Below are 23,672 nucleotides of genomic sequence, written 5' to 3' on the forward strand. Positions count from 1 at the left end.
AACAGTTAAGTTCCCACTTGATCTCCAAGCCAGACTTGGTGTAGTGTTCTAGTAGTGTTTGATTAGTTTCTAGTTAAGCTGTTTTGTAGTTCAGCCTGTTATGACTTTATTTGATAATGTTATGTTTATTTACTAAATTGATAATTCATATAGCATAGTTAATGTGAGAAGTTAATAGGTTAAATAAGAATGCAGTATTATTTGAGTATTCACATAAATAGTGATTCTGCAGGACAAAGAACATGCCATGTGCGACATGTGGAGGACGCCATCACATAGCTATCTGAGAAAAATTCAGCACAGCTACCTACTGTATCTGAAAACACAGACACTGAAATTTCTTCTGTAATCTTGTGTAATCCCACAACTGGAAAAGATGAAACCAGACAACGAGAACACTGTTTTACTACAGATTGCGAAGGCATGGGTGGCAGGACCTGCAGGCAGGAAGATAGTCCATTGCTTGCTGGATGGAGGAAGGCAGAGAAGCTTTGTGCATGAGAATGTAGCCAAGACACTGAATGTACCAGTCATCAGACAAAGGATATTTAACCTCCACACATTTGGCTCCCCTGCCCCAACAACAGTAAAAGGCAACATTGTGAAGCTGAGTTTACCGAATGTCTGGGATAACCAGCAGAGCATTGAGATAGAGGCAGTCGTGACACTTCAAGGTGCACAGCTGTGATGAAGGTTCCTGGTGCTCATATACAGAGCGAGATGAAGAAGAGAGGCCTACAACTTGCAGATTTCCCTAGAGATGATAAACCTGAACTTTCTGTACTAATTGGCTCAGATTACTACTGGCAAATAGTATCAGGCCGAGTAGAGAGAATGACAGAGAGCCTAGTAGCATTGGAGAGCACCTTTGGATGGGTGGTGCAGGGTCCGGTGACTGTGTCGAATATGACAGAGACGAAATGTATGCAGATACATGTCAGTGAGGCACCACAGACGGACAAACAGCTGCAGATGTTCTGGGAGCTTGAGTCCATAGGCATCACAAATGAAAGGAGTTAGCGACCAGAGGACTTTGAGGCCCTCCACCGGTTTGAGGACACCTCCATCTACAGGGATGGCCGTTATCAGGTGGAGCTGCCATGGCGTCAAAACCATCCACCGCTTCAGGACAACTACGCATTGCCAAGAAAAGGTTGGAGGGACTGAAAATCTAATTCAGAAAGGATGTTACACTTTACAGATACAATGATTTGGTAGAGGACTACTTGAAGCAAGGAATGGCTGAGGATGTGTCGATGGACAACACATCACTACCAGACAATGAGATCTATTACCTACCTCATCATGCTGTATTGAGAGAGGACAAGGTGACAACCAAACTGCGAGTGGTGTTTGATGCTTCATCCCACCAAGAGGGAAGTCCCTCTCTAAATGACTATCTGTTAATGGGACCCAATCTGAATCCAGATTTGATGAGCATCTTGATAAGGTTCACACTGCATGAAGTTGCATATATGGCAGACATTAAGATATCACTCTCAGAATGAGATCGGGACGCTGTGAGCTTTCTGTGGTTTCACAGCCCACCAAACGAAGAAAATAAGAAACTGCGTGTGCTAAGAATGACCAGAGTGGTGTTTGGAGCTTCTGCAAGCCCATTCTTACTTGCAGCCACTATAAGGAAGCATTTGACAAAATATGAGTCAGAACACCCACAAGTGGTAGAGGCTATCAGAACCTTCCTTTATGTAGATGACTTCATTGCAAGTTCAAGAGAGGTATCAGAGGCACACTTTGTGACAACTACATCTACTGTTATCTGATCTGTAGCTCAGTGAGTTAAGGGTTTACCTGTGGAGCTGCAGGTCGCTGGTTCAAGACCAGGCCCTTCTTAAAGTCAGGGGCAGTGGTGGCGCAACGGTTAAGTCTCTGGACTACTGATCAGAAGGTCAGAGGTTCAAGCACCGATGTGGCTACTGTTGGGCCCTTGAGCAAGGCCCTTAACCCTTCCTGCTCCAGGGGCGCTGTACCGCGGCTGACCTGTCGCTCTGACTCCCCCAGTTGGGGAGAGAAGCGAAAATCAGAATTTCCCCTCGTGGGATTAATAAGGGATAATAAAATTAAAAATTAAATTAAAAATTTAAAAATTAATTAAAAATTACTGCAGGTATGGACCTCTGCAAATGGACGACAAACTCTCCAGAGCTGCAGGAAAAAAGGGAGGAAGGTTTGAAGAATTGCACTAAAGAACCAGAGACACAGGGGTCAGTACTGAAGGTTCTGGGCTGGGTGTGGAGACCAGCATCTGATGAATTTGTGTTCAATCTCAGGGCTTTGCTCACTATTCTGAATGAGAGACAGAACACTAAGAGAAGCTTTCTGCAATCAGCAGCCCGCATTTTTGATCCTCGAGGATTCCTGACCCCTTTCACAAACAGGATAAAGTGCCTGTTGCAGGAATTAGGATGAGGAATTGCCTTAGTTTCTGATTCTTTTGTTCAGACATTAAGTAAATGGATAGATGTTATTTACCTTGCTTGACAGTTTCAGCGAACACTCTCGCCTTCCTCAGAAGCATCTCACTGACAGCGTGTTACGGCTGTGGCCGTAGTTTTGGTAATGTTGTGTTTGTAGTTCTGAAATGTTTTGTTGTCTGGGAGTGGGTTTCTGTGTTTGTTTGTAGATCTTTGTTTTGTCTTTGTGGTTTGTTTCGTCCTGTTGGTTGGTAGTGGGTGTTCTGTCTTTGTGGATCTTTGTGTGCAGGAGCTGATTGGTGGCAAGGCGGACCCAGCGCTGATTGGCTGGAACCTATTTTAAATCTTGGCGGCCGGCAGTGATGATGGGGAACCTCTCTGACAGCAGCACCCTGTGGTTTTTCCCAGACTCCAAACTTTGTGACTTGATACCCGTGTTTTCTGATTAGATTAAGATAGTGTGTTTTTTTGTTTGTTAGACTTAGGTTCATTTTTGTAGAAGCTGTGGTTTTGTTGGGTAGGATCTTTTGTTTGAGTGCTATAATGCCTCTTTAGTTTGTATCCAATTATTTTGTTTCTTTTTGCTTGAATGAATAGCCCATGTGGTGGCCTCTTTGATTTGTAGTAGATTGTAAATAAAACCTTTTGTAATTTTTTTTCAACGAAACTGTTCATTATTTTCTTTTTCTTTTTTTGGGGACTGGGAAAAATATTCCACCTTATTTATTTTTTTATTTTTTTAAACAAACATTATGCTACGCACCTTTCCCCTAGACGGGTGCGTAACATAATTTGGGGGCTCGTCTCATTGCTTTTTTTTCCTCGCGTGCGTTCGTGGTGAGTATTTCTCCGGTTTGTTCTGTTTGGTTGGCAGTTTTTCTCTGTGTGTGGGGGTAAGTATGGATCTAGATGAGTTTGCACAAAATCCTACCCTGGATAAATAAAATAGGTGCACCAAAGCAGATTTGGTATTGGTGGCCAATTTGTTCAATATTTCGTTGCCCTTTATGGCTAAAAAGGCAGAAATTAAGGCCCAGTTGGCACAGTGTTTGGTGGAGGAGGGCATAGTAAAAGCAGAGTCTAAGTATGTCAGTGCTTCTGTGGATGTGCCAAGTCCGATGGAAGTGGAGGCGACCACGGCCAAGCCGATCCCCAGCGGCCTGGTGGATGTGGGAGCGGAGGCTGCCACACCCGCTCTGGCCTCTCCTGATCCTGTCGCTCTCCTACAGGCTGGTGTGGATACGGAGGACCTGAAGCTCGCCCTTCGTATGAAGGAGGTGGAGCTGGAAACAAAAACCCGTGAGGTTGAGTTTATGCATCTCCGTATAAGGGCAATGGAGCTGAATAAAGCTTCTCCTTTGACCAGCCCTTTAAATCCTCCCGCCGCTGTCGCTGAAAAATTTGATGTCAGTAGACATATTGCTCTGGTGCCAACATTTAGGGAGACAGAGGTAGATTCTTATTTTAATGCCTTTGAGCGCATCGCAGCAACTCTTAGTTGGCCCAAAGATGTGTGGAGTTTGCTGCTTCAGTGTAAGTTAGTGGGGAAAGCTCAGGAGATTTGTGCATCCTTATCTATTGATGAAAGTTTAAATTATGATGTTGTTAAAGCTACTGTGTTGCGGGCCTACGAATTGGTACCGGAGGCTTATCGCCAGAAATTCCGTAACTGTGAAAAATCTGCCAACCAAACTTATGTGGAGTTTGCGAGGGAGAAAACTCTTTTGTTGGACAAATGGTGTGCTGCGAGTAAAGTGTCTAATTTTGCGCAGCTCCGTGAACTGCTCTTACTGGAAGAGTTTAAATCATGTCTCCCTGATAAAATTGTTGTTTATTTAAACGAACAAAAAGTCGACACCTTGTCAAAAGCTGCTGTGTTTGCTGATGAGTTTGTTTTAACACATCGTGTCTCTTTTCCTCCGGTGCGCCATGACGTAACCTCTGGTGGTGTGGGGAAAAATCTGCACATATCACCTAAAACTCCTCCACGCACAAACTTCGCGTCCGCTGAGACACGTGAGTGTTTTTACTGCCATGAGTCTGGGCATTTGATTTCGAACTGTCCGGCTCTGAAGCGCAAACAAAACCCAAACATTAAAAAACCTAAAACTGTTGGTTTTGTTCAGCCTGCTCCTGCTCTCTCTCCGGTCAGCACAGGTGAATCTGCTGAGGGGGATGAAGCTTACCGCCCATTCCTCCTCAGGGATTCGGTGTCGCTGATGGGTCAGGAGGAGAATCAAGTTCCAATCACTATTTTGCGCGATACGGGGGCTGCACAGTCCCTTATTCTGCAGAGTGTTTTGCCGTTTTCTAACAAATCTTTTTGTGGTTCCGATGCTCTTTTGTGGGGTGTTAAAACGAGCGTGTTACAAGCACCGCTGCACACCGTTTTCCTGCGCTCACCTCTCGTCTCTGGCCCGGTTAAAATTGGCATTCGTTCTCGTTTACCGGTGCGCAGTGTTGCGCTCATTCTTGGCAACGATTTAGCGGGTAAAAAGGTTTTTCCGACGCCCGAAGTGATCGACAATCCTATTGTGGATTTTTCGGCCCCTGCTGCTGTCAGTGACTCCTCTGTGTTCCCGGCTTGTGCCGTTACGCGCGCCCAGGCGCGCAAGTATGGTGATGTAATGGATTTATCTGATTCATTCATGTGTTCTGATGATGATCTGGTGAAAACAGAAAAAACTGTTGAAAAATCTGGGAAATGTGTAGTTGAAGATTTGTTACCAACTGATGCTAACCTGTCTTTCGTTGTTGATAGGGCTGAGTTTGTTCTTGCACAGCAGAATGACCCATCTCTGACAACCTGCCTCTCATCTGCTGCCAGCGCGAACGCCGAAAATCCCTCCGTGTACTGTATTGATAACGGCATATTAATGCGTAAGTACTCCCCCTCATCCGGTGATCTAGGTTGGAATTCGTTTCAACAATTAGTTGTGCCTCAACAATTTCGTCCTCAAGTCCTTAGTCTTGTGCATTATAACTTTTCTGGTCAATTAGGAATTAAAAAGACTTACCATCGCATTCTGCGTTATTTCTTTTGGCCAGGTTTGAAGAGTGATGTGTCCAAATTCTGTAAGTCCTGTCATGTCTGCCAGCTTAGCGGCAAACCGAATCAGGTGATTCCACCTGCTCCTCTGCACCCAATCCCGGCTCTCGGTGAGCCGTTTGAGCACATAATCCTAGACTGTGTAGGTCCACTTCCCAAAACAAAGTCCGGTCATCAGTACCTTTTGACTCTGATGTGTGCAGCAACTCGATACCCTGAGGCTATACCGCTGCGCAACATTAAAACCAAAGCTGTCATAAAAGCCCTGGTAAACTTTTTCTCCACATTCGGCATGCCAAAATTTATCCAGACAGATCAAGGTACTAATTTCACATCCAAACTGTTCGCTCAGGTTCTCTCCACTCTGTCCATAAAACACCAAAAATCCAGCAGCTTTCATCCAGAATCTCAGGGTGCACTGGAACGATTTCATCAGACGTTAAAGTCCATGATGAGGAAATATTGTCTCGAGTCTGGTAAGGACTGGGATGAAGGGTTGCCTTTTCTCCTCCTCGCGGCGCGTGAAAGTGTGCAGGAGTCTACAGGCTTTAGTCCCGCGGAGTTAGTGTTCGGTCACACCGTGCGTGGTCTTCTGAGATGGCTCCGTGAGAAATACCTGTCTGATACTCCAGGCCCACCTGTAAATGTGTTAGATTATGTGAGTTCTTTTAGGGAGCGTCTGCATAAAGCCTGTGATGCTGCACGCAGCTCTCTCTCGGCGTCCCAAAAGAAAATGAAAAAGAAATTTAAGATAAGATAAGATAAAGTTCTTTATTTCTCCCCACTCCAGGGGAAATTTACATTGTTACAGCAGTTTTATTTACAATATATACAAGGGTGGCAAAATTTTTAACAGAAAAAATAAAAATAAAGTTTAAAAGTGCAAAGATGTGCAGTGCAAGAATGTCTGTGCAAATTTTATGGTTTGGGGTGGTAATGATATAGTCCAGTTTATGTTAACATCAGCCAGTGATGCTGATGTTGTAAAGTCTTATAGCAGATGGGATGAAGGACCTGCGATAGCGCTCTTTCTTGCAGGGTGGATGTCTCAGTCTGCTGCTGAAGGAGCTGCTTAAAGACCCCACAGTGTCATGCAGTGGGTGAGAGGGATTGTCCATGATGGATGTGAGCTTTGACAACATCCTCCTCTCACCCACCTCCTCTATGGAGTCCAGGGAACAGTCCAGGACAGAACCAGCCCTCCTGACCAGTCTGTTTAGTCTCTTTCTGTCCCTTTCAGTGCTCCCTGCTCCCCAGCAGACCACTGCATAGAAAATAGCAGACGCTACCACAGAGTCATAAAATGTCCTGAGCAGAGTCCTGCACACTCCAAAGGACCTCAGTCTCCTCAGCAGGTGGAGACGACTTTGGCCCTTCTTGTACAGGACCTCTGTATTGTGTGTCCAGTCCAGTTTGTTGTTGAGGTGAACACCCAGGTATTTGTATGTGTCCACCATGTCAATGTCCAAACCCTGGATGTTCACCGGTGCAGTCCGGGGTGTCCTCCTCCTGCGGAAGTCCACGATCATCTCCTTCGTCTTACTGGCGTTGAGCTGCAGATGGTTTCGCTCACACCAGTCCACAAAGTCAGAGATGACCATCCTGTACTCCCGCTCGTCCCCTTCAGATACGCACCCAACAATGGCTGTATCATCGGAGAACTTCTGGAGGTGACAGCTCCCAGAGTTGTAGTGGAAGTCCGATGTGTACAGGGTGAAGAGAAAGGGGGAGAGCACTGTCCCCTGTGGGGCCCCCATGCTGCTGACTACCACATCAGACACACAGTCCTGAAGCCTCACGTACTGTGGTCTGTTGGTGAGGTAGTCGATGGTCCAAGCAGCCAGGTGACAGTCTACTCCCGCTCCTTCAAGCTTCACCCTAAGCAGAGAAGGCTGGATGGTGTTGAAAGCACTGGAGAAGTCAAAGAACATGACCCTCACAGTGCTGCTGGGTTTCTCCAGGTGAGTCAGTGATCTGTGCAGCAGGTAGACCACTGCATCATCCACTCCAATGTTCGGTTGGTAGGCGAACTGCAGTGGATCCAGATACTGGCTCACCTGGGGACGGAGGTTCTTGAGGACGATCCTCTCCATGGTCTTCATCAGGTGAGAAGTGAGGGCCACAGGTCTGAAGTGGTTAGGCTCCCTGGGGTTCCTGGTCTTAGAGACAGGAACCAGGCAGGAAGTCTTCCATAACAGAGGAACCCTCTCCAGACTCAGGCTCAGGTTAAAGATGTGCAGCAGCACCTGACAGAGCTGGTCTGCACAGTCTCTAAGGAGTCTGGAGCTGATTCCATCAGGACCTGCAGCTTTCCTGGTCTTGATCTTTTTAAGTTCACTTCTCACCTGATCAGCTGTTATGGAGAGGCAGGGGGAGGGTGGCAGGAGGAGGGGTGATGGTGGTGGTGAGGGGTGAGACGAGGAGGGGTGATGGGGCTGTATGCGGAGTCCGGAGGTGGTAGAAGACGGGGATGGGAGGAGGGGTGCTGTTGGTGGTGTTGGTGGTAGAGAGCTGAGGTGTGAAGAAGGAGCTGGCTGGTCGGTGCTTTGATGAGAGGGGGGAGGAGTGGGAGCAGAGTCGAATCTGTTAAAGAACAGATTCAGCTCATTGGCCCACTCCTGGCCTCCTGCTGCAGCTCCCCTCTCATGGCCTCTGCTGTAACCAGAGATGGATCTCAGGTCTCTCCAGACCTCCCTTGTGTTATTGTCCTGCAGGTGAGATTCCATCTTGGTCCTGTAGCTGGCCTTGTCCGCCTTGATCTTCTTCTTTATCTCCTTCTGCACCCTCCTCAGCTCCTCTTTGTCCCCAGATCCAAAGACCGTCCTCTTCTCCTTCAGCAGGGCCTTCAGTTCCAGGGACACCCAGGGTTTGCTGTTAGAGAAACACCGTACTTTCCTGGTCGGTACGATGTTCTCTGCACAGAAGTTGATATAGTCCGTAACAGTGTCTGTCAGTGCATCAATGTCCTCCCCGTGTGGACCACACAGCACATCCCAGTCTGTGGTCTCAAAGCAGTCCTGCAGCGCCTCAGTGGCCTCGTCAGACCACTTCTTCACATACCTGGTGGTGGGGGGTTGTTTCTTCACCATAGGTATGTAAATGGGCTGCAGTCTCACCAGGTTGTGATCTGAGTGGCCCAGTGGGGGGAGGGGTGAGGAGCTGTATGCATCCTTGATGTTTGCATACAGCAGGTCCAGGGTTTTATTGTCTCTGGTATGGCAGGTCACGTACTGGGTGAACGTGGGGAGAGTGGCAGAGAGCGATGCATGATTAAAGTCTCCTGAGATGATGATAAGAGACTGAGGGTGAGATGTTTGCAGCTGGGACACTACACTGTGGATGAGTTCACAGGCTGCAGCCGCATCAGCCGAGGGAGGGATGTACACAGTAATGGCTATTACATGTGAATACTCCCGGGGCAGATAGAACGGACGCAGACTGACCGCCAGTAATTCTACATCCTTAGTGCAGAGCTGCTCTTTAACGCTAATGTGCCCAGCATTACACCATCTCTCATTCACATACATCGCGAGGCCCCCACCCTTTCTCTTACCACTCTCCCTCGCGTTCCGGTCCGCTCTGACCAGATGAAATCCGTCCAGAGTTAAAAGTGAGTCCGGAGTGAGTTCGTTCAGCCATGACTCCGTGAACATCATGAGGCTGCTCTCCCTATACTCCCACTGCAGCCTGGTCAGCGCCGTCAGTTCTTCCATCTTATTCGGGAGAGACCTCACATTCCCCATAATCACAGATGGAACGGACGGCTTGTAGCGTCTCCTCTTCTCCCGACGCTTCAGTCCTGCCCGGCATCCTCTCCTCCTTCTGCGGAGCTCAGCTGGGATGTCTGGTCTCTCCCACGACGGTGGCCTGGCCTGGCTCAGCGCCAACAGCTGTTCCCGACTGTAAACAATGGAGCCATGGCTGAACGGGTCACCAGATGCGGATTTAAAAAGTTCCGAAAACAGTAGTAAACAAAGTAGGGAAAACGCTATTTGCACATCCATGTCTGTCCCGTACAAAAGCGTCACCCTACTTGCTGAAAAGAAAAACTTAAAAAGAGAAGAAAACTACAAAATAACTAAACAGACCTAAAGTTAACCGGAGCTGCTGTAACTAGCTGCCGCTGGCACGGCGCCATCTTGGAAAAAAAAAAAAAAAAAAAAAAAAAAAAAATTTGACAAAAGAAGTGTGAAAAGAGAATTCCAAATTGGTGAAAAAATCCTAATTCTGCTTCCGATTCCTGGTTCCGCCCTTCAGGCAAAATTTTGCGGTCCGTATATTGTAGAAAAAAAGTTAAGTGAAACTGATTACGTTGTTGGAACCCCAGATAGGAGGAGGAAGACTCGTGTATGCCACATCAACATGATGAAGGCTTATTTTGATCGTGACTCGGATGTCACTTCGTTGTCTCCAGCCGTGCTCTCTGTTTCTAGTGTCCCTCTGCCTCCCTCTCAGTATTTCCCTGAGAGTGACGGCCTTCGTGTCTCTGTTACTGACCCTTGCGCTCGTCTCCAAAACTCAGAAATTCTGACAGATTTAAAATCCCACCTTTCCCACCTGAGTGACACCGCCATAAATGCTATTTCCACTTTAATCAATAATCACCTGTCATTATTTTCAGACACTCCCTCCCGCACTACTGTTCTGTCTCATGACATTGATGTCGGTGATCATGCGCCCATTAAACAACATGCCTACCGTGTGAATCCCACTAAGCGCGCTCTGTTTCAGCAGGAGGTAGCTTACCTGCTGGAAAATGGCTTGGCAGTCCCTAGCTCCAGCGCGTGGAGCTCTCCGTGCTTGCTCGTGCCGAAGCCAGACAAAACCCCTCGTTTCTGCACTGACTTCAGAAAAGTTAATTCTGTAACGAAGCCTGACTCCTATCCTCTGCCCAGGATGGAGGACTGTGTTGACCGCGTTGGTTCGGCCAAATTCGTGACGAAATTAGATTTGCTGAAGGGCTATTGGCAGGTCCCTTTAACACCTCGTGCCTCTGAGATCTCTGCTTTCGTTACTTCCGACAGTTTCCTGCAGTACACAGTCATGCCCTTTGGTCTGCGGAATGCTCCTGCCACCTTTCAGCGGCTCATGCATAAAGTTCTGACTGGTGTTCGTAACTGTGAAGTTTATTTAGACGATGTTGTTGTTTACTCGAACACGTGGCATGAGCATGTGAAAGCTCTTCGTGTTATCTTTGACAGGCTGCAGAAAGCGTCCCTCACCCTCAATCTGGCCAAATGTGAATTCGGTAGGGCCACCGTTACGTATTTAGGTAAGGAGGTAGGCCAGGGACAGGTGCGCGCTCTCTCCTCAAAAATCCAGGCCATCATTGATTATCCCGTGCCTCAAACCAGGCGCCAGCTCCGTCGTTTCCTCGGAATGGCAGGCTATTACCGAGGCTTTTGTAGAAACTTTGCTGACGTTGTTGCTCCTCTGACTAGCCTGACCAGTGTCTCTCGGCCATTTGTCTGGTCTTCAGCATGCCAGAACTCATTTGAGTCCGCTAAAGCGCTCCTCTGCAGCACACCTGTCCTCTCTGCTCCTAACTTCTCGCGCCCCTTCAAGCTGGAGGTCGATGCCAGCGCGCGTGGTGCTGGTGCGGTGCTGCTGCAGGAGGATGAAAGTGGTGTTGACCATCCTGTTGCGTACTTTTCAAAAAAATTCAACAGACACCAACTCCAGTATAGCACCATTGAGCAGGAGGCACTATCGTTGTTACTCGCCCTGCAACATTTTGAAGTTTACGTTGGGTCTAGCTCGCTGCCCATTCTGGTCTTTACTGACCATAATCCCCTCATGTTCCTGGCACAGATGGGTAACAAAAACCGCAGGCTGATGAGATGGTCACTGCTGGTGCAAGAATTTAATATTGAAATCCACCACAAAAAAGGAAATGAAAATGTGTTAGCTGATGCTCTGTCTCGTGTACATCTCCCTCCCTAAGAGAACAAACATTATGGGGGAAATGTTTGTTTTTTTAGGTATGGGGGTGTTACGGCTGTGGCTGTAGTTTTGGTAATGTTGTGTTTGTAGTTCTGAAATGTTTTGTTGTCTGGGAGTGGGTTTCTGTGTTTGTTTGTAGATCTTTGTTTTGTCCTTGTGGTTTGTTTCGTCCTGTTGGTTGGTAGTGGGTGTTCTGTCTTTGTGGATCTTTGTGTGCAGGAGCCGATTGGTGGCAAGGCGGACCCAGCGCTGATTGGCTGGAACCTATTTTAAATCTTGGCGGCCGGCAGTGATGATGGGGAACCTCTCTGACAGCAGCACCCTGTGGTTTTTCCCAGACTCCAAACTTTGTGACTTGATACCCGTGTTTTCTGATTAGATTAAGATAGTGTGTTTTTTTGTTTGTTAGACTTAGGTTCATTTTTGTAGAAGCTGTGGTTTTGTTGGGTAGGATCTTTTGTTTGAGTGCTATAATGCCTCTTTAGTTTGTATCCAATTATTTTGTTTCTTTTTGCTTGAATGAATAGCCCATGTGGTGGCCTCTTTGATTTGTAGTAGATTGTAAATAAAACCTTTTGTAATTTTTTTTCAACGAAACTGTTCATTATTTTCTTTTTCTTTTTTTGGGGACTGGGAAAAATATTCCACCTTATTTATTTTTTTATTTTTTTAAACAAACATTATGCTACGCACCTTCCCCCTAGACGGGTGCGTAACACAGCGTGATGTGTCAGCCGGCAGATTTTGACAGCCGGCATTTTCGGCACGCCCAGTAGAGTCGCCAGATGCACTGGGCCAACCACGACCACGCCGTAATGGCATGTCATGGCGAGCCCAGCGGACCCGACCACCCCACCAGGTATGCCGCATCCCCTGCCGTCCTATTTCCTCTGGAGTATGGGGTCCCAGGTGTGGGAGAGCATGAAGCCTCCCTCATCCCTGTTCATGGCCTCTCCGCACGCCTCCTGATCTCCATTGCCTCCTTAATCCAGCGTTTCAGTTTGTTTTCTTCCGTCCCAATGATCATTCTTCTGAGGAAGGCGAGAGTGTTCGTCGAAACTGTCAAGCTAGGTAAATAACATCTATCCATTTACTTAATGTCTGAACAAAAGAATCAGAAACTAAAGTATCAACAAAAAGACATGATGATAGTTTTTGAGCTATTATGAGGAATTGCCACCTGATCTGACGCAGAAAGTGGTGTTCAGAACTTCCACAACTACATCAGTTGTCTATACCACAGTGGTACAGAACAGATGTGAGGTCACAGAACAGCCACACTCTAAAACTTCAACTTCAATACTCAGACTTCACTTACAGAGAGAAGCACCCGTGGATTCTGCCGAACAACAACAAATACACAGAGATGTTGGTTCAGTATCAAAATGAAGCAATAATGCATGCAGGTGTAAGAGACACTTTAGTGCAAACCAGAGAGAGACACAGGATTTTAAGGGCAAGGCAGACAGTGAAAAAAGTTGTGTCAAGGTGCATTCTTTGTAAGAAATTCAAGGCAAGAGCTGGACAGCAGACTACTGCACCACTGCCAAGGGACAGAATAACAGAGTCACCCCCATTCGAGGTCACAGGTGTGGATTTTGCAGGACCACTCCACGTGAAGGGCCAAGGGTCCATGAAAAAATCATACATTGCATTATTCACATGTGCAGTAACTAGAGCAGTGCACTTGGAGCTGGTCTCTGACCAGTCCACTGAGAACTTTCCGTTAGCTCTGAAAAAATTCATCTTAAGAAGAGGATTGTGTAAGGTGATCTATTCTGACAATGCTAGAACATTCAAGAGAGCTGATCAGGATTTAAGAGAACTTTGGAGGACCATAAAAGAACCACAACTGCAAGAGTTCTCTGTCAAGGGCATCACCTGGCGATTCATCTCCGAGAGAGCAGCCTTTTGGGGTGGATTTTGGGAGAGACTTGTGCGGTCAGTTAAAACCATTCTGAGAAAGGTGCTTGGAAGAGCCAAGCTGAATTTTGAGGAAATATGCACCATCCTAACAGAAGCTGAAGCCACAATAAACTCCAGGCCTATTACCTATGTGCACAATGAAGTGAATGAACCACAGTCACTGACACCAGCGCACTTCTTGGTTGGTCAGAGCCTCACTTGCTTACTTAAGTCATTTCCAGCAGACACTCGCCATCCAACTGCAAACAAGGAGGAGATGACCCGGCGATGAAGATACAAACAGAGACTTATGACTGGCTTCTGGAACAGATGGCAAAAAGAGTATTTGTTGGACTTAAAATCAGCACGTAGCAGTGAGACACTACAGTAGACACTACAGTCGCAGTTGAAGGAGGGGGATATTGCACTCATCGGGGAGGACAACACTCCAAGACAGTCCTAGAAGCTAAGGAGAATTGAGGAACTGTTTCCAGGTTGTGATGGACTTGTACGTTCATGTGCTGTTTGCACTACGTCAGGAACCACACTGAGACCAATTCAGTTGTTATATCTTCTTGAAATTTAGATGAACTATAGTTCATCAGGATGGAGGATGTTATGACTTTATTTGATAAGGTTATGTTTATTTACTGAGTTAATTCATATAGTGTAGTTAATGTGAGAAATTAATAGGTTAAATAAGAATGCACTTTTATTTGAGTAGTCACATAAATAATCAGTTGAACTTTGGGTCTCCATTACCCATGATGCTGAGGTTCAAGCAAGGAATTTTGGGAGTCTACAGCACATACAGGTGCGGAAAAATGTTTAGTTTATGCTAGTAGCAAGTTATACTGTGCCATGAGCTGAAGCTGCTGTTCGCTTTGTATTCACTAAAGCAGTTAACGAAACAGAAGTCCAGACTCTTGTCTTTTCTGAATGTCACTGTGGAAGCCACTACACAGCCTGTTAGTCATTTATATCTTACTTTTTGTTTGTCAGCTTTCCTGCCTAGGTCCTACCTTACGTGGGTTAGGGCTAAAATTGTATATTTCTGTGCACACTCTGGTAGTTCTTATTCTGCCAATTCACTAGAGGGTCCTATGCCCTATATTGGTTCCTGTATTACTTCCTGTGTCTTAAGTATTTCCTGTTGTAGTCCTTCAACTGCATTTGTAGTTCTATATACCTTATTTCTTGTAGTAAATACATTTTGTATTATTTACGCCTATGTCTTGTGTCCTGTCTCTGCCCCTGCACTTGAGCCTCAGCTTAGCAAATTTGTAACAACTGTTGCTTTCCTTACTATCAGGATATCCCAATTGCTCTCTTAAAAACTTACAGTTGATCCAAAATGCTGCAGCGACAGTACTAATGGAAGTTAGCAAGAGAGATCATATTTCTCTTATACTGGCTTCTCTTCATTGGCTTCCTGTGAAATCTAGAACAGAGTTTAAATTCCTTCTCCTGACATACTAAGCTCTGAACGACCAATCTCTATCATATCTTAAAGACCTTATAGTACCATACTATCCTAGCAGAACTCTTCGCTCTAAGACTGCAGGCATACTTGTAGTTCACAGAATTTCTAAAAAATAGAATGGGAGGCAGAGCCTTCAGTTATCAGCCATCTCTCTTGTGGAACCAACTCCCAGTTTGGGTTCAGGAGGCTGACACTTCTATTTTTAAGACCAGGCTTAACACTTTACCTTTTTGACAAATCTTGTAGTTAGGGTGGTGACCCTGAGGAGGTCAGTTGGAGTATTCATTTGCACAACTGACTTTCGAAGTCCCTTAGTTATGCCCCTAGTTATGCTGCTATAGGCCTAGGCTGCTGGGTGACCTCTGTCGATACACTGAGCCCCTCTGTCATTACCTATGTATTTACTATATATACCATAATTGAACTGCATTCACTTTGTGTCTCCCTGTGTCCTTTCTCCAAGTGTGCCTGGTCCCAGAGCTGGATGTGTCTGATCTGTTGTTGCTGTCCCAACTGGCTTAGTCTCCATCATGTCCACTGTGGGATGCTGCCTACAGATGCCTTCCTCCAGTCCACTACTTCCAGCTGCCCATTTCCACCAGTCTACTCTGCATCACCCTTACTATGTTTGATATGCTCATCTACACCCTGTGTGCATCTTATTACCAACTATATATGTAGTATATTTAATGCCACAGCCTTACATCATAACAGTACACTTATGAATCAGTTTCATGGTTGGCTTGTACTTTGTATGTATCATCTATGTTACTCTTGTCATGCACGTATCCCAATGTGTGTTATGTGTCTTTGTCCCCCACCCCCCTCTTCTCCCATCCCTCTCCCTCCCTCTTCCCCACCCCCTCTTCTGTCCCTCTCAACCTGCTGGCCAGCAGCAGATGGGTTCCCCCCATATGAGCTGGGTTCTGATCAAGGTTTTTTCGCATTAAAGGGGAGTTTTTTCTTGCCCCTGTCACCTTAGGGCTTGCTCTAGGGGCTCAGGCATATGGATTCTGTCAAGCGTCTTGAGACAATTTGAATTGTAATTGGTCCTATATATATAAAATTGAGTTCAGATTGAACTGAATTACTCCATGAAGCTCATTGCGAGACTGCCAAGGGTTTGCAAAGCTGTCATCAAAGCAAAGGCTGGCTACTTTGAGGAATCTAAAATATCAAACATATTTAGAGTTATTTCACAATTGTTTGTTTGCTACATAATTCCATACATCTTGCTTCATAGTTTTGATGTCTTCAGTGAGAATATACAATGTAGAAAGTAGTAAAAATAAAAACATTAAATGAAAAGGTGCGTCCAAACTTTTGAATGGTAGAGTACATTTAGACCCTACAACTCTCCACAGTCAGTTAAATATAAGTAAACAATACAAGTCAAACAGATATGAGTTTTTGAAGGCATATAGTTATGCTTGTCAGATGTTCATTACAACTTGATGAAATTCCTTTTATAATTACGCAAAATATCTTTAGCAACTGAAATGCAGCACAAAACTGCTGCATCGATATTAGTCCCAGTATCACCAAAGGGACTCTTGAGTAAATGTGCCATGCTCTGCAACCTTTGGTTTATGTTGTAGTGGTGATGAGTTCTGCTTTAATAACAAATACAGCCTGTTCCATGTATGGTCATATTGCACCCCCAAGCTGTCAACCTGGAGTGGAGTTTGGACATGAATTGTAACTTATGATGACGGCCCAAGTAACATGTGTAAAGGAAAATAGGTGAATATCAATTTTTTTTTACTGTGTGTGTGTATTGCAGATCTATCGTCGTTGCTGGCTTGTGTTCAAGAAGTCATCTAGCAAAGGACCTCGTCGTCTGGAGAAATACCCTGATGAGAAGGCTGCCTACATTAGACCATGTCCTAAAGTAAGTGTGTGTGTGTGTGTGTGTGTGTGTGTGTGTGTGTGTGTGTGTGTGTGTGTGTGTGTGTGTGTGTGTGTGTGTGTGTGTGTGTGTGTGTGTCTGTGTGTGCGTGCGTGCGTGTGTGTGCGCGTGTGCTTGCTTGTGCATATGTATGTAGGACCGGTAGTCTATTTTGCAAGAGAAATTCAAAGATAGAGTTGACAACACAGTGAACAGTCCTTGCTCTCTTTTTCTAAACTCCTCATTCGTCATCATTGTCATCTCTCCTTGATCACTGAAAAAAATCTTTCTAAAGAATGACAGAATATCTCTTGGTGGCAAATGTGGTCCTCCTCTGTCTCTGTTCAGGTCATTGGTTCAGTTTGATTATACATCTCCAGTGACGTATCACTGTTTCCTCATACACTTTAATCGGACAAAAACAGGTTTTTAACCTTCAACTTGTTGCCTAGGTGACAGAGATTAGCAACGTCAAGAACATCACACGGTTGCCCCGGGATACCAAGCGGCAGGCAGTGGCCATTGTGTTTACAGATGACACCTCACGCACCTTTACCTGTGAATCAGGTAATGTATGACAACACACACACACATAAATGATACCAAACAGGATCTCCAGCTATAGCACAAGTTGCAAGATACAGCTGCTGAGCACAGTTTTTAACAGGGACCCCTGACAAAGCATGATGGAAACACAAAAACATCAGAAGATATAATATCTCTATCTCTCTCTCTCAGAACTGGAGGCCGAGGACTGGTTCAAGACGCTGTCAATTGAATGTCTGGGCATGCGGATCAATGACATCAGTATGGGAGAGCCTGACCTACTAGCTGCTGGAGTGCAGTGTGAACATACAGGTTCTTAACACATGCACACAAACTAACAGTAACTGTTCCCATCTCAGCGGGGTGTTAAGTCTTCTACTGCAGCTCTGTGCTCCATTTAACAGAGTCAGCTGCTTTGGTGGGTGGGAACCCAGTGAGGGATCATGTAATTGTTGTGGCTCCTGAAGTTCTTTGGAGTGACAAAACTGTATTGGATACTGGCTATTACCAAGAATAAAAAGGAGAGAAAACTGCAAAAATGTTATGAATTTTGATGCAGTTTTTGAAACAACAAATGAATTTGCTTAAAAGCTCCTTGGGTATCAGGGGTAACTTTCAAAAACATTTTTTTATATATATCTTTCCTTGGTATATTACCTATTACTAGTTTTTCTAAAAAGATAAAAGATGTTTGAAGTGGTTTATGTGTCCACTCAGCTCAATGGGCTGTAGTGGCCAGGTAAGTCAGAACATTCAAAAATTAGATTTGATTAAACAGTTTTTTTTTGTTTTTTGTTTTTTTTTAATAATTTAACACTGTATCCTGTGACTCTAGTTTGAGCTTGTCGAGTGGAGATGAGACTTTACATCCTAGAAACAGCCATTAAAGAAAGACACTGGTACAGAATAAGCAGAATAAGAGACTCTATGTTACAAAGTATTAGAACCCAGTGAATGTATGTTTAACTTTGAGTTGATTATTGTAATATTAAAAACTGATTCAAAATAATTCTATCTGACTAAGTCATTTCTAACTGCATAGTTAGGAAAGGAATGTGGTAAAGAGGACATGACTAAGAGGCCTTACCCAGTCTGCCCTGGCAGTTTGCACTGCTCCACTTCCTTAAAAGGAGTTGTTGTTCAGTTAAACAGTGAAACAAATGAGTTTTGGAAATTATGAGTCTCTCTAAGTGAAAGAAGTGTGTGTGCTAAAATTCAGAGAAAGTGTAAAAGTTGGGAGAGGGAATGTGTGTAATGCATGTATGCCTATGGGGAAGTCAGAATAGTATATAAATGAAAGAGACACTTAAGACGGAGTTCTTCGTTGGACATCGCTGGAGTTGTATCTTTTCTGATAGCATCCAGGAAAGAGGATTATACTTTGTGAAAAGAGAAGCCCTGACCGGTCTGCAATTCTACTTGAAAGGAGCAAAGGAATATTTTCTTGGCCCTGTTTGAAGGAAACAGAGGAATACCATCCCTGCTGGAAAGTGGTGATGGAGTGTTCTACTTGTTTTACTCAACTGGATTAAGAGAATGTAAAGGATATCCCAACTTATCCTGGTGGATTAAAAAATATGGAATATACCTATTCTACCCAAATGGATAAAGGATTTTTGCTTGAAATCGGGACTTTTCTACTCCCCCTGAGTGAATGGGGAACTTTTATTGGGGAGTTGGGCCCTGGACTTGGATTTCCAACCCAGTAGGAGGTCCAGAGTCAGGTCAGATTGAGGTAGCCAGCTAAGGCCAAGCTGTCTACTCTCTTCCTCTCAATTGTACTATTAGGCAATTTCTTTAGAAAAGCTCAGCTCTGTATTATTAACCAAATAGATGAACTGTAATCATATTTGAGAGTATCTGCAATCAAGAACTGTTGCCATGCCCATGGTAATATACCACGATAAATATTTATTCTGCATTTAAAGTTTTTATTTTGAACTTTAAATTAGCCACTGTCTGTCGCTGAGATCTGATGGTAGCAAAAACTTAGGTGATTGTGTGCATGCAATTTTGATGGTTCTTAAAGGTTGTTCCAGTCAAGGAGTTGAATAGAATTCTGAACTTATCCCTGAGGTTTTTTCCTAACCTCAGAATCATAACCTAGCAACTTATCAAGAGCCAAGTCCATTTAGAGGGAAGCTGCCATTAAAAGATTTGACTAGTAGAGTAACTTGACTATACAGGCTACTTAGTTAACTATTAGAGTAAGAGGAATAGGCATTTGGATAAAGGCAGTTGGAAGCTAGTTGAGTTTTCTTGACTTCAGCTTAAACTGTTCCACAGAACCCATAAGGACTAAACTCTTTGGGCAGGTAGAACCTAACCCTAGAAACAGAGAGCAGGACCAGTGGCCCTGTTCCAGGGTATTCTTGCGTAATTTAAAGGTGGTACCTGAACAAGGACTTGACAGGTATTGTTGAGTCCAAAACAAGAACCCCAGAAGTCCCCTGTGGAAGGACCCAAAGAATGAAAGTCAGAGTAGAGAGTTAGTCTGCTGGGGTTCATAGTGAAGAGGTGATCAACTGAGAGGGACCTCAAGATCACTGGACCTGCAGAAAGGTGCTGGGAGTATCGCAGGATTAAGGCACACTCTGCCCTGGGACATAACAGAGCAAGTGGCTAGGAGGGCAGTGGACCTACAGATGAAAGCACACCCGTATTGTAATGAAATAAAGCAGCTGGTGGTACTAGTGTCAAAAAACCAGGATGAAGAGCAAAGGAGAAGGCTGATGGATCCTCTCCAAATGGCAGAACAAGTGAGACGTAATTAGGGCGAACCAACAGTTCACTGAAAGAAGAACCAGAAGAGTCATAAACTTCAAAGGGAGGTAGAGTCAGAATTTACACTGAGTTGAACACCACGAGATCTTAAGGCTTGGGGACACCATAGCTATGTTAAAGCCATGGCCATAACACCCTTCCATCAGGGTAGAGAGCACAAACTACTGAGGGGCCCACAACCACAGCATGATTACTCAGAGATGCCAACCACCAAGCCAGGATCGGCAGATCAGGGTGAAGCAGTGTCTCCAAGAGCCCAAGACAGGTGGTATCACCCATCGCGTTCAATGTGCGGACCCCCCAGCTTAATGGTGCAAGGGAGGATCCTGCTGAATCTGAAGAGGCCTCATCTACAAGCAAAGAAGATGTCAGCGAAGGAAAAGATGAGGAGAAAGACGTAACACAGAAGTCCATCAGTTACAAGTCCCCAGACGACCTGAATGAGCTGAGATTGGCCCAAAGGAAAGGGGCTAAGAAAGACGTGCCACTGATATCAGTGAAAAAAGCATCTGAGAGACTGGCAAGGGATCAGAGGTTCACAACCTTTGCCACAAAAGATGGGAGTCAGCCAGGTCACAATGGGAGAGTGAGCTAACATACAAATGATGCCAACCCATGCCTCCCTTGCATCCTGCAAAGAACTGAGTAAACTTCAGAACATTTTTCATGGCAATAACACACGATGCCATATCTTTACAGGTAGAAGAAAGCAGCATACAAGTATTCACAGGAGGTGGAAAAAGCCAGAAAGGAAGATTTCTCGGAGGATGAAGAAGACAATGAAGCTGTCCCCTAGCCAGGACTTTATGGAGTACTAAAAAGATTAAGGCACTTGTGCCGCAACGACCTCCAGAAAAGCATCTGAATGAGTATCTGAGGGAAACTGGCCATTGGTAATAAGTGTAACTACCAACGAAAAGGCGAAAAGGCTGTGGCTGGGCCATGCCATGGAGCATCCTGTTGGATAAGGGGAGTTGGCACAAAAGCACTGTAATTGGCTTGACGACACCGAAGAGGCTTGGCTCAACAGAGTATGTACCAGACTGGAAAAGAGACAGACCCTCACCCAGATATGGTATAAAGTGAAAACTATGATCTCATTAAACCATTATGTGAAAGCTCTGAGGATAATAACCAAGGGCAAGAGAGATGAGGTTGATTTTGTGACATTACTAGCAGATACAAGCCTGCCCCAAATAGAAACAAAGGTGCAAAAATGGAATTTGAAGAGGAACTATTACAAAGAATGAAGAGAGGGGACCCGGTATCCTCCTAAGAACAAGGTGCTCTACAAGACCCAACAACAGTGCCGTAGCAAGGGTTCCCTGGGGCCCCAAGCAAAAAGTAACAGGGGGCCCTCTGAAGTACTGATGGAAATATGGGGTGTAATAAATTATACTTTGCCATTATAAGGAATTGCCACAGGTCAAAGAAGTTGTTATATGCATGTAGTTTTTATTTTAGCATGTACTCAAAAAATGTAAACATTGAGTGTAAACATTAAGTGATTAAGACAATGACATTGAAAATCTAGTACCCTGGCAAATTCAACAAGAATAAGAACAAGATAAATAAATATATGTTTGTTTGTAAAGTGTCACAGTTTTTAAAATGCTTTTAGAAAATAAAAACTATAAAAAAAACTATAAACACCACAACAATAAAAGCAAACCACATAATCAAATAAAATTAAAAAATGTTTTTATTTACTGAAGAGCACGCTGCACACGCTGTCGGCACCTCTCTCTCCCCCTCTCCCTCTGTCTGACAGAGAGAAGGAGGTGAGGGAGGGGCGAGTTTGACTCACGGCAGAGGGGGCCCCTTTAGGGGCTCTGCGACGGGCGGTTGTCATTGCACCTCGTAACTGCAGCTGTCTAGTGAATGTATTCTGTCGCTGTTTGTGTCAATTCTGTTGGCCCACTTGGGGCCCTTCCTAGCTAGGGGGTCCCAAGCAATTGCCTGCCTTGCCTAATGGCAAGCTACGGCTCTGCCCAACAAGCACAGAGAAGGCCTGTTTCTGGAGCGTTTGCCCAATCAATGCTGACCCGAGAGCAACGGAGACTGCAGAATAAACCACCCGACCCACCTAAACCAAGTGTAAAGACCAGCATCAAGAGGAAAGGAAATTACCTTCCACCAGAAGAATATAAAAAGCTTACACCAGAACAAAAGAAGGCCCTCTATGACTCCCGGGAAGTGGCAGTCCAGGGGCCTGAGAACTAATGGCCCAAGAGGCATGGGTCACCCTAGAAAAAAATCTGCCCGTTGCCATTTGGAAAGGTATTGTGTGGTTATTGGGACCATACAATCTAATGACTACAAGAGACTTAAAGGGACTGTGTAGGAACAGAAGCGACAGAGTTCTAGTCAACCAAAGGCTCGAAAAACTGTGCATTTCTAATCTGTTTTGCACCTCGCCAAGAGGAGCTGCAACCAGCGAAATGGTACAATGGTGGATATTTCACAAGTCACTATACAAAAGATTCAGGAAAGTGACCTCTCGCTGGCTGGAAAAGAAAAGCTATGCAAGCGAGCAAATGTGGCCAGATTGTGGTGACTGTGGAGATTTGGGTGAAAAGTATACCGATACCATAGTTGGAGGAGTGCATTCAGCAATGCACCAGTATCCACTAAACCCAGCAGCAGTTGAAGAAATGGATATGATAGTCAGGGAATTTAGTATCTAGGGAATTATTCGAGAGAAACCTAATCCAATTATTAACAGTCCAATTCAGGTGGTGAAAAGCCTGAGTCAATGGGAAGATGCTGAAGACCCGTAATCAACTTCAAGGCCCTTAACTGCCGGACAGTGGCAAATAAGACTAGTTTGATCAATCCCCAAGGTATTCTAAGGACACTGCAAGTCAAGACGTACAAATCATTTATTGACCTGGCAAATGGATTCCTTTCCTTGAAGTTGGCTAAGGCATCCCAAGGCAAGACGGCCTTCATCCACAAAGGTAAAGCCTATATGTGGAACGATTGCCCCAGGGATTAAAAACTCTCCAAATAGTTTAGGGTTAGGGTTTCAATCTGCAGTAATTGATATCCTACAAGAGTTGGGAGTGACTGTCTAGGAATGGATATGGACAGCCACAGACCAGAGCAATCTGGAAAGACTGAAGACGCCTATCCAAGCAGCCCTTGAGACTGGAACCTAGAAGTCTAAGTTCTAGACTGGTGGCAGAAACTAGCTGCAAGGATGACAATACTGGAAAAGGTCAACAACAAGAGAGCAGGGATAATGTCTTTGGAGTTACACCCTGTCCTCAGTGGAAAAGAAATATTCACCAAAAGAAAAAGGTCTGGCAGTCTTGGCAAGATACTGGAGTGCACTGAAAGACCTGGCAGAGGTTCAGGACATTAAGTTCAACACCCAGAACCAGGTGCACTGGTTCCTGAGAAAAGCCACTAAGGAAAATACCAAGGTGACCAATGCGAGGTGGGGGAGATGGGAGGATATTCTGTTGGACCTGGACCTCGAAATTGGGCCTGCTAACCCCACCAGCAAGAAAACAAAAAATGGACAAAACAGAGAATTAACCGTACGAGTGGACAATCCATACCGAGAGATAAAGAAAATGACTTGACAGCATTGCCTATTGGGGTTTTATCCTCAAGCAAGGAGAAAAAGAGCAC

The 23,672-nt window shown here is 45.0% G+C and overlaps 1 protein-coding gene across 5 annotated transcripts in view; it reads left to right on the top strand.

Annotated features, from left to right (window-relative positions):
* Window positions 1-23,672, top strand: part of dok4 (docking protein 4) — a 133,936-nt gene that overhangs the window by 82,687 nt on the left and 27,577 nt on the right. For all 5 annotated transcript variants that reach the window (XM_055012070.1, XM_055012078.1, XM_055012073.1 and 2 more), the window contains 3 exons: window positions 16,599-16,706; window positions 17,156-17,270; window positions 17,442-17,561. In XM_055012070.1, coding sequence (XP_054868045.1) covers window positions 16,599-16,706; window positions 17,156-17,270; window positions 17,442-17,561 — 343 coding nt within the window. The remainder of the gene's footprint in view (window positions 1-16,598; window positions 16,707-17,155; window positions 17,271-17,441; window positions 17,562-23,672) is intronic.

This window comes from Amphiprion ocellaris, chromosome 1, assembly GCF_022539595.1.
Source record: "Amphiprion ocellaris isolate individual 3 ecotype Okinawa chromosome 1, ASM2253959v1, whole genome shotgun sequence".
Taxonomy (NCBI): domain Eukaryota; kingdom Metazoa; phylum Chordata; class Actinopteri; family Pomacentridae; genus Amphiprion; species Amphiprion ocellaris.